The 11703-nt window shown below is 37.4% G+C and overlaps 1 protein-coding gene across 1 annotated transcript; it reads right to left on the bottom strand.

Moving 5' to 3' along the window:
• Positions 1–491: 491 nt before the first annotated feature.
• On the bottom strand, positions 492–9755 carry LOC139709182 (uncharacterized). Its single transcript, XM_071621138.1, has 2 exons — positions 9575–9755; positions 492–1063 (listed from the first exon to the last, which is right to left on the bottom strand). Exons 1-2 carry the CDS (start codon positions 9753–9755, stop codon positions 492–494), a joined length of 753 nt encoding a protein of 250 aa, XP_071477239.1.
• Positions 9756–11703: the final 1948 nt, after the last annotated feature.

Below are 11703 nucleotides of genomic sequence, written 5' to 3'. Positions count from 1 at the left end.
ATAAGAAATATAAAAGAAGCAAAAAGAACTTTTCAAGATATCACTTTAATCGATGTTATTTCGAGTCACTTATTGATTGTCCCTTCTCCCCCTTATCGTTTCTTGTTCTTGGATGTTTTTGACATGAAGCTTTCTCTCTTGAGGGGTTTCAAGCAATGCCACAAAATGAAAGCAGTAAAATATGGACATCACTTGGTTTTTCCTTTCTAGCAATCAATATCACCTTCGCAACTTTATTGAATTTATTCTTCCATGGCACCCAGTGGATCGAGCTTCCACAACGCACTTCAGAAAAAAAGCCCGGCCCATTGATTATAACGGCTTTGGACATGAACCGAAGAGGATGGTCAGTTACATCTTTTCCCCTTTTTTGATATCTCCTGCATGTCATGACTTTGCAAACCAGTTTCATCAAATGCATAAACAATTTTGTTTCATGATAGTTATTGTTTCACTTGGTGACGTTGTAATACGTCATTTTTTCCCCCCAACTACACAGGTTTTCCCTGCGTTACGATGTGAGCCTCTGCAGGTAGCTGGGACGTCATGCCGGCGGTGTGATAGAAGACGGTCGGAGCAGCGGCGGCGGCAGTCGTATGAGAGACAGGGGCAGTCGAACGGGCAGGCCCGCAACACCCGCAGCAAGCCAGGCCATGGCAACAGTAGGACGCGGCAACGACCGCCACCACGAATTCGACGAAGGACAGGCAGGCGCCGAGGCCGTGGAAGACGCTACCCAAGTTCTCGCGCCGCCAAAAGCAGTAATAGTAGGAGCAATCGTACGTAAAGGAATAGAAGATCGCCGCGCAGCTTTCCACGCCCATCACCACGAAGCAGTAGAAGGCGCTAAAGATGGCCATGACGAGATACGCTATGATCACGTATCGCTGCCGGTGCCTGGATACGACGCCGAGTATCCCCGTGGGAATGTAAAAGAAGACGGCAGCTGCTATGGGGGTCCCGGTGCCAGGATAGACGTGGTATGGGATGACGAAATACGGGATGACGGCGAAGATGATGCTGAAGATACCGATGATAATTTGAAGAGTGCCCGTCACGTGACCTATAGTGAAAATAGTGATTTTAATTGTCTTTTATGATTATTTTCATTATCATCAGTGTTGTCATTGTTGTTGTTGTTGTTGTTGTTGTTGTTGTTGTTGTTGTTGTTGTTGTTGTTGTTGTTGTTGTTGTTGCTATTGTCGATAATGAATTCAGGGATTTATAGAATTCCCATTGCGAAAATCAAAGATTGCATGGGACGTCAAAAATGGTCGTTTTGCCTAATAAATGCCATAACACGACAGTGCACACACACACACACACACACACACTCACGCACATGTATATGTAGATATATAATGTAATATTATCTTTCTTGTAAGAAAGGAAAGAAAACAATACGTTTTGAAAGGAAGAGAACATGATAATACAACAACAGCGAAAATTGTAATAGTTGTGATAATGAAACATTGTAATAAGTCACCAAGGAGAACAGGAAAAGTAATGTACGAAAAATGGATGACTAGGCCTATACTGAAAAGACAGCACTTATATGTGGACTCCTCCGAATAAAATATCAGTTGTACAATACAATACGAAAATGTGATCGGAAGCCCACCAGACAAAACTGACAGGTGACATGGAGCAGGACCATTGTGAAACAAGACTGACATAATAACTAGACTCAGAATAACAGAATCAGACATAATCAAAATCAGAAATAAAGTAGACCTACGACGAAGCTACTATACCCGGCGATGTGTAGAAGTATTTTTATTGGAAAGTATAGCTGAACAGCGTGAAAACGGAAAGGAAACCCGAAAAATTGAGGAAATGACTTGAAGAGAATCAAACTGTGATAAATGCACTGAGTATTAATAGCAATAACATAGGGAGAGAGTGGATTTTGATAGTTAACAATGGGAGGCCTACAGGCTAATTTTATTGTATGGAATCATAAGTTTGTGAAAGAAAAGACGTATGTGATATACATTTTATTATCATCTTGACACAATAACTGAGAGCATTGGAAGAGTGATATCATCAATTGAAGTTTGCAGTGCACAACATGAAAACTTCCCCAGTTCGTATTAAACCCTACCAGCCTCTACCTTTTTGTAACTTCAAGAGACGGATGTCGTTTACTCAAATCGAGCGAGTCTATATATACGAAAAGCCAAACAAAGTGTATTCCACAGAAATGTAATACATCATGGATATTGCGGTTCAATTCAGTGTCAAAGATTTAATCATTTCTAAATCAATATTCTCTTCCCGATTGCGATTAAAAGAATAAAGACAGAAACTGATTTGGTATAGAGGTTAAAATTGGCCAGCAATTATAGTTGAGTGACCCGCACCTTGTCGTAGTTAATGTTTATGCATGTTTGAATCACATTTCGTCACCAAATTCTATGAAATCCCACTCACATACAGGAAAAATGCTGAAGATTCCAACAGAACCACAAGTTCACTGATCGATACTGGAAATTTGCACCTATTGTCGTCAAACGCGAACGATGCGGAATAGTGCGCTGTAAGGGGCCCGCAACTCGTCACCCCGCGCTCCCATAGACAAAGCACGTAACAGACGCGTGCGAGTGACCGTGATGATACTTATAACACGTATTCCTGGTATAAATTTAAGATTTTCACGTAAAATTGTTCGGTTTTCAACGCAGTTTGCTTTGTTGTGGTAACCCTGCAAAGTTTAAAGCGTGCTGAACACAGTCCTGGGGGGTGTTTCATAAAGCTGTTCGTAAAGTTACGAACAACTTACGAGCGACTGGTAATCAGTTCTTGTGCTGAATTATGGAAATTCTGATAAGTATAGCACATCACAACTGATCACCAGTCGCTCATAAGTTGTTCGTAACTTTACGAACAGCTTTATGAAACACCCCCAGGTCGTATATTTCTGTTCAGTGCGCTTGTAGCAATTTTACTCAGGGTGACGGTATTATAGACAGGGCAGAGCCAGGCAAAAACTGCCTTTTTTTCCAGTCAAGGTTTTCTCACTTGATTCTGGTACTTTAGACCATACTAAATAAAATAAGCTTCTGCGCCATCTTGAAATCTGTCCCGAATCCAAGATGGCCGCCAAAAATCCAAAATGGCCGCCAGAGGACCTAAAAAGTGCCTTCTGTGGTTAAGATTTGTCTGGGGATGGTTTTTTTTACTCTATTTGATGATAAATGGTAAGAGAAATAAGATTCAGTGGATTAAAATTAGAATCAGTTTCTTTTTTGTTGCGAAAATCCAACATGGCCGCCAGACGCAGCTCCCGAAATTAATAAATGTCATAATAACCGGAGGGCCAAACCCTAAAAACTCGCTTACTTAAGAAGTGAGTTCCACTCTCTCTACAAACTAAGTAGACCATGCTTATTTTCAAATTTCTATTGTAACAAACAAAATACCACTGGTCTACCTCAAAAAATTTGTTGCAAAAGCCTCCAAATCCAAAATGGCGTCCAAGATGGCCGCCATATCTACTGAATTTGCTATTTGAAAGATAGAATTTGATAGAAATATCAGATTTCAACAAATGTGATGTCATATGAAAGATAATACAATTTCCTACAAGTTGATACCATTTTTGTGGGAGATTGTGATAACTGGATTGAGATTTTAAGGAAAAATACTCATTTTTTGATATTTTTCTGAAAACAAGGAAAATCATGAAAATGCTTGATTCAGCATAAATCAGAAAAAGAATGAAGGATTATCTTGAAACGTTTTTAAGAATTTTGCTTAACATATAATTAATATTTGGAGAAAATTAGGGGTCAGTACCATATGCGGTTCAGGAGTTATAATGTCTCAAACTTGAAAACTCACTATGTAAAAATTTCCACTTTAGCTGTGACAAGACCTTGTTGGTCGTAAAGAGAGTCTGCACGCGCCAAGACTACTACACGCACCACTGGCACTGACGCTTGTAGCAGCGCCAGTGGTGCGTGTAGTAGTCTTGGTGCGCGCAGACTTTTTTGACAAACAAGAGTTTGTGCCTGCAAACTAACTTTTCATACCAAGTGGTAGCTCAAGTGACGCCGATCGCTATCATTTCAAAGTAGATTGTTCTGGCGCAGATGAGATGAAGCAAAAATGTCTTTCAAATAGAGGTAGAAGCTTGAAACAACCATGCTATAGAAAGTTTAAAACAAAATTTGGATCAATCACTCAAAAACTTCAAGATTGCAGGCCATCAAAGCTGACATAGTTTATTGCTCCAAATTAAATGTATTAGGCCTATTTTAATTTTGGTGCAATTTTGTCTGTTGTGCTATCTATTTATAGTTTTTATATATTTTGAACATTGTAGTGCTATTTCAAACCATCATTGGTTTTTATGGAGATATTTTTAAAACCAGTGATATTCTACTCCGAAAAAGAAAAAAAAATCGAGTGGAAGTTTCATTTTTGAAGGAGTTAATAACGGAAATCAGTAAATTTAGAGTAAAATTGGAGTGAATTTTGAGTGAAAATTTTCATTTTCACTCATTTTAGAGTGACCTTAGGGATCACTCGTCACTCTTTGAGTGATCCCTGAGATCACTCTAAAAGGAATGAAAATGAACATTTCCACTCTCGAGTGATCCTGATATCTAAAATGTGAAAGCATCTACCAATGGCATTAGTTCAATTCAATTTTGACACTATGACCCACATGAAATCAGCCTATAACGATGTAAGAAAAATCTATTCACAGTGAATACACTTTCAGCATGCTTATTTGTAAATTCAATTCAATTCAATTCAATTCAATTTTTTATTTCATTTTCGACAAGAACATATAAACATCACTTCTTCTTTTTTGGTAACAGAAAATCAGGTGCTCAAAACTAAAGGATGAAAAGAATACAATAATTGTAGCACCTTACAATCATTACAGATTATCCTAAAACTCAAGTGATTTGAAGTAAGTAAACATTGTGGATAATTCGAAAAATGGAGGGACCCATTAAAAAGGCAAGTCTTGTAGAATGTGGGCCCCTCAGAAATGTGAATATACAGCATGAATAATCATTTTGGACAGTGTTATTTGAACAACATACTGAAAAGTATTTTTTGCACAACACATTTAAAAGCAACTTTGAGAAATTGCCGCCATGTCGGATTTTTCGGGGGGGGGGGGGTGCTCGGATCAGAAGGGCTTTCAACGACATGTACGGATCAGATATTATTAAACATATGCCATCATCATTCACGTTTCTACAACAGCAGAGTAATATACAAATACAAAAGCATATCTTTGATACAGAAGCATTTCTTTTTTAAATCAAAGATCGGGCCTTACCCAAACACTAAAATGAGCTCCACCCTCCCCCCCCCCCCCAAAAAAAATAAATAAATAAATAAATAAACCCTCAATATGGTTTAAACAAGGACAATATATATGATAGACAGCAATACAAGAAATTCTAAAAATATATCAAATTATTAATCAACATTTGACTCTGACGCAACACACTAAAGGTATCATTTACCGTTGGAAGAGATATCACATTCGATTTATATGTGCAGGTTAGTTGTATCACAAAATATTCTACCATGTAAAAAAAAAAACCTATATATATATAATGAAGCCTAAAACAAACGGAGATATCACCATCTCTTTTCAAGAAACCATAACATTGATAACTGTTGACAGTTTAGTATAAAAAACTAGAAATGTCGCTACGGCGACTGGTATGCCTCCGCCATAATGCATGGTTCTCCTAGTAGGTCATAGTACAATGTCTTGACAATGTGTGATGACAGTTTCACACAATTGGCAAAATATTAAAATGACAGGTTTGCCACAAATGTGCTGAATGTTCACTTTCCTGGAACTAGGTTCAATTGGATGAATGATTAAAACGTCAGAGTGCGGGTATTTGGGGAACTGATGATTTTTACTTGACTTTTGACCCTTTTATAAGTTTATGCATTGAGTAATTTTCAAGGTATTGAGAAAAAGTATAATTTCAGTATCAAAATGGTAAAATACCTTTATCTAAACCTGGCCTTTGACCTTTGACCTCACAATTCCAAAGAGAATCACTGTCAGGTAGAACATGCATAAATATGTAAGTTTCATGATGATACCTTGAGTTACTTTCGAGACATGGAGGAAAAAGTGCAATTAAGCACTTTCACTTGACCTTTGACCTTTTGACTTTTGACCTTTTGGCAAAAACTTCCCACAGAATATATATTTGGTAATGCATGCATACATCAAGTTAAAAAAACAAACCTTCAGTTCAGTTCAGTTCAAATTTATTTCATATTTCCATTTTCTCAATGATGAGATTACAAAATTATTGACAACAAAACAAGAATACAAAATATATACAATCATGTCTTTTGATTGTAGAAGAAAAAGAAAAAGAAAATATACTTGACACAAATGTACATGGTCATATCGTGTGAAAATGTCACTACTAAGTATAAGAAATATGATGGGGCCTACATAAAAGCTTTAAAGCTTGTAAAATTGTAGGTTCCCGAGTTCATAGGCATATAATTTTACACGGAGAACGGATATATTTGTCTTGACCAACTAAAATTACACTAGTACAAAAAAAATCGATGAGTAATAAACTAATGAACCACATAGATATCGCACAAACCAGACTGCATACAAATCTCGCAGTGTTTGAATAACAAAAATGCTATATTATTAAAAGATGTATCGGTACCATGAAATAACTTGAATAACTTGGTGCTGCGGACAAGGACAAAAGACTGGGAGCATAAAAAGGTTGCTAAAAGCTCGGTAGTGTGTATCCACTAAGTAATAACTGTTTTAATTTGCGTTTGAAGGTGAATAAAGATAAGGAAGAAGTGATATCTAGAGGGAGATCATTCCAATATCTGGGTCCAGTAAATATAATTGTTTTCTTTGCAAAAATAGTGCGAGTACGGGGAAGGTGATAGGCGTCACTCTGGTGAGTGGGATAACAGTGGATAGAGCGATTTCTTTTGAACATGTGGATAAAAACAGATGGTAATTCATTAGTTGTTAGTTTATACATGAAAATTCCGAGATTGTGATAAAATAGGTCTGAAATTTTCAGAATTCTGTTTTGAAGGAAAAAACAATTGGTATGAGCAAAATATCCGGCGTGGTTCAGGCATTGCATAAATATAAGTAGTGATATTTTGAGGAGTTGACCTTGACCTTTGACCTCCCCACCTGACCTTTGACCCATGACCCCCAACTTTCCTAGATAATCACTGCCCATCGGTACAAGCATATAGTTCCATGAAGATACCCTTAGCCATTTGCGAGATATGGAGAAAAACATGAAATTTCAACCTTTTTTTTCCACAAAATAACCTATGACCTTTGACCTTTGACCCCATGACCCTAAAATCCAAACAAAGTACTAGTATTATCCCCCAGGATATACCCTCATACCAAGTTTGATGTAAAACCACCACACGGTTCTTGAGATATCGACAAAAACAAAACGAGACGGACGGACGACCCGAAAACATAATGCCTCCGGCCACTTCGTTGGCGGAGGCATAAAAACATATCAGAACAATCTACTTTGAAATAATAACGATCAGCGTCACCTGAGCTACCACTTGGTATGAAAAGTTAGTTTGCAGGCACAAACTCTTGTTTGTCAAAAAAGTCTGCGCGCACCAAGACTACTACACGCACCACTGGCTCTGCTGCAAGCGTCAGTGCCAGTGGTGCGTGTAGTAGTCTTGGCGCGTGCAGACTCTCTTTACGACCAACAAGGTCTTGTCACAGCTAAAGTGGAAATTTTTACATAGTGAGTTTTCAAGTTTGAGACATTATAACTCCTGAACCGCAAATGGTACTGACCCCTAATTTTCTCCAAATATTAATTATATGTTAAGCAAAATTCTTAAAAACGTTTCGAGATAATCCTTCAGTCTTTTTCTGATTTATGCTGAATCAAGCATTTTCATGATTTTCCTTTTTTCAGAAAAATATCAAAAAAATGAGTGTTTTTCCTTTATATCACAATTCAGTTATCACAATCTCCCCCAAAAATGGTATCAACTTGTAGGAAATTTTATTCTCTTTCATATGACATCACATTTGTTGAAATCTGATATTTCTGTCAAATTTTATCTTTCAAATAGCAAATTCAGTAGATATGGCGGCCATCTTGGACGCCATTTTGGATTTGGAGGCTTTCGCAACAAATTGTTTGAGGTAGACCAGTGGAATGTTTGTTACAATAAAAAATTGAAAATAGGCATGGTCTACTTAGTTTGTAGAGAGAGTGGAACTCACTTGTTAAGTAAGCAAGTTTTTAGGGTTTGGCCCTCCGGTTATTATGACTTTTATTAATTTCGGGAGCTGCGTCTGGCGGCCATGTTGGATTTTCGCAATAAAAAAGAAACTGATTTTCATTTTAATTCACTGAATCTTATTCCTCTTACCATTTATCATCAAATAGAGTAAAAAAAAAACCCATCCCCAGACAAATCTTAACCACAGAAGGCACTTTTTAGGTCCTCTGGCGGCCATTTTGGATTTTTGGCGGCCATCTTGGATTTGGGACAGATTTCAAGATGGCGCAGAAACTTATTTTGTTTAGTATGGTCTAAAGTACCAGAATCAAGTGAGAAAACCTTGACTGGAAAAAAAGGCAGTTTTTGTCTGGCTCTGCCCTGTCTATTAGCAGTATTAGGGCCTCTGACGAGATGCGGGCACCTCACTACACATATCACGCAGAAAGTTATTGTAAAAAGATATTCAAAACTGACAGATTGGTAACATGACTAGCTAATGAGAGTTGATAGAGACGTATCATTCACGTGACGACTTACATTACGTCTGTTTTGTCAGAGCCGTCGTATGCTAATTTATTTATGAATGTCACTATACGCTTGATATCACCTTGTTCCTAGACAAACATGTTCATAATTCTGCATGCTCTATATGCCTATATATCAAGGAAACTGTATATGATATCTGAATTCCTCAAGATGATACTTTCTATAAAAAACCAATAACTATGTCTACTTGAGAATGGTTCTTTTGTGATTATGCAGAAAAAAAATAATATAATGATGCATAATAATGCACAATACGTCATACCAGTGTTCCCAACATAGCACAAGCATAGATCTTTTACTGCTGCTACTACTACTACTTCTTAATCTACTACTGGCTCTACTACTACTATACTTCTGATGACAATGATAGTAATAATAATAATAATAATAATAATAATAATAATAATAATAATAATAATAATAATAAGAATAAGAATAATAATAATAGTAATAATGACAATGACAATAACAATAATGATAATAGATTAATGTAGATGACGACCATCCTAGAAGCGATATATCATACACAGAGAATTCGTACATAGTTGTTGGTTTTTTTTTAATAGATTCATGCAAGATTCTACTTTCGATATTATCCTTCCAGGCGGCTGCAGCATCCAAATGTCAATCTTACAATATACGTGTCTGAATGAAGCTTTTCTGAATGAGATCACGAAGGAATAGAAAACTAAGAATGTAAAAAGAAGAAAAAAAAAAGAAACGAAAAAAAAGGTAGAATAATTTAAAAAGATTTTCTTACCGGCTTTAGATGGATAGTGATCCTCGATGCCAGTACAGCATGTTTCTCGTTCTTGTATAAGCGGAGGAGCCACTTGAGGCGTTTGGGGCGTTGATATCATCGCCACTTGCCCCGCATGGTATACAGGAGGCGGAGCAGGGCTGTGGTATGGTGGTGGAGCTGTCGGCTGAGATTGATTCATGATTCTTTATACACAATTCAGAAAAAAAAACCACCAAAAAATACTTTCAAAAAGCCCTTCTTATATGAGATGTTTTAGACATTAACCCAACTTAGATTATGCAAACAAAATACATTACCGGAATGACAGGCGCCTTGTGTGTTGTAACCAAACGTTGTAACCAAGGATCTTTGCTGTAACTAAAGAGGAATGTGCGTATAAAGTAAAAATGATATGCGCATAACACCAACACAAGCGCAGAATGTTGGCTTCCAAAATGCAACGCGCATTGTGACGCAATAGCACTGACTTCCATAATGCTGCGCTCATTGTTACGTAAGAGCACGATGTAAACAAAACAGAAATTGGCTTCGAAATTGCCACGCGCATTGTGACGCAATGACACTGGCTTCCGAAATGCTACGCGCATTCATTGTGACGCCGCAGAACTGGCTTCCAAATTGCTACGTGCATTGTGACGCAGTAGCTCTGCTCCAAAATGCTGCGTGCGCATTGTGACGTACGAGCATGGTCGCGACAGACATTAACGTCATAATCAGCACTTATATTACAAGCCGATTACACAAAACTGAAAATATGCCTGCTTTTTTTTTTTGGATGAGTTATATTCATTTATTTTTCAGTTTGTCTTGTTACATTCACTAAATATTTTTTGTTTTAACTTATCTCTTCTTGAATTCTTGACATTTTTACCCTACAGACGTATGCCATTACTATTATTTTACATCTGCAACAAGCAATGCTTCTATGTAGATTCCTCATATTTCACATGTTTTATTGTCTTATAAGCTGTACTTGACAATTCATCCAGGCTTTTGTATTGTGATGTTTATGTTTTATGTATTTGTTGAAATGTGGAATATGGAACAATAAAAAACAAACAAACAAACAAACAAAGGGTACAGTACCTCCCATTTTTCTTTGCATTAATATGTAAGTAAGTGGGTCCCGCCTTGATCCGCCACTGCTTCTTGCCTCCCAAGTATAATCTGTATTACTTAGGGTGTTATATTTCCCTTGGAATATAATGCACTTTTATTGACTTACGATAGCACTCTGCGGAAGAAGACTCTAGTGATCGAAAGGACTAATTAACTAAATCACATTGTTATAATGTTGAGTCTGGCCGTGTAACACAGTTGAATTTCTGAGAAATAAAAAGCGGAGACGGAGAGAGTGAGAGAAAGATAACTGTGCCATGCAAATTTATGCACGTACGATGTACACACTAAATTCGATCTTGGAGCATCGCTCATTCAATCCCCATTCAACCAAGTACAGTCACCTGCCAGCACACCAGTCGTCAGTCAAAACACACACGTGCCGCGTACACAACTTGTGGCTGTGGTAACCAGGAGACGCTCGGACGCGTTCATTTTTTTGAAGGGTATTTCAATATCATAATTTGATTTCATAATGTGCAGTTCCAGCCACGATATGATATCTTCCTTTTTTCATATGTATTATCTTTGATAAATGTATCTTTAGTGTTTGGATTCTTCTTTTTTTTAGATTCTGCAAGATAGTGATTTAATTTTGAGAATTAGTCACGAAAGCTGTATTACCTGTACAGAAATGGCAGAGTCGCATTTACTTGTTCTAGCGTACAGTGCTCGTAGGCCCGCTTTAGGAATATCGCACCCCTCCGTGTAATCCTGTGTAAGAGGATTTTACCGTACCGTAAATATTTACTAGGACACGAAGTGAAATTACTTCCGTTCATTTTGGTTGTAGGTTGTAATCATTACTCATTCGACTTGATTCTGATTATATTACAGTTATTTTACAGGGAGAAGGACAAATTTCAGTATTTCTACTTCTGACAGTTGCAGAAAGTGAAGATGAACCTCGACTACGACTCCAACGTCAAGTCTTTTTGACTGGCTTCTGGTCCTGCTATCCTGAGTGAGGCTGTATGCTGCTCTGCTAGAATTTAGAAACATGGATA

Source organism: Diadema antillarum, unplaced genomic scaffold (assembly GCF_040938485.1).
Source record: "Diadema antillarum isolate AM-2024a unplaced genomic scaffold, OU_Dant_1.0 scf00000037, whole genome shotgun sequence".
Classification (NCBI taxonomy): domain Eukaryota; kingdom Metazoa; phylum Echinodermata; class Echinoidea; order Diadematoida; family Diadematidae; genus Diadema; species Diadema antillarum.
Note: the sequence above shows the minus strand (reverse complement) of the source record. Positions and strands in the feature narration are given on the sequence as shown.

Excerpts from the sequence above, each read along its gene's own strand:
- LOC139709182 (XM_071621138.1), bottom strand. The coding sequence starts at position 9,755 with ATGAATCAATCTCAGCCGACAGCTCCACCACCATACCACAGCCCTGCT. Across the intron at positions 1,064-9,574 it reads TCACTATCCATCTAAAGCCG|GTCACGTGACGGGCACTCTT; the intron begins GTAAGAAAATCT and ends TTTTCACTATAG.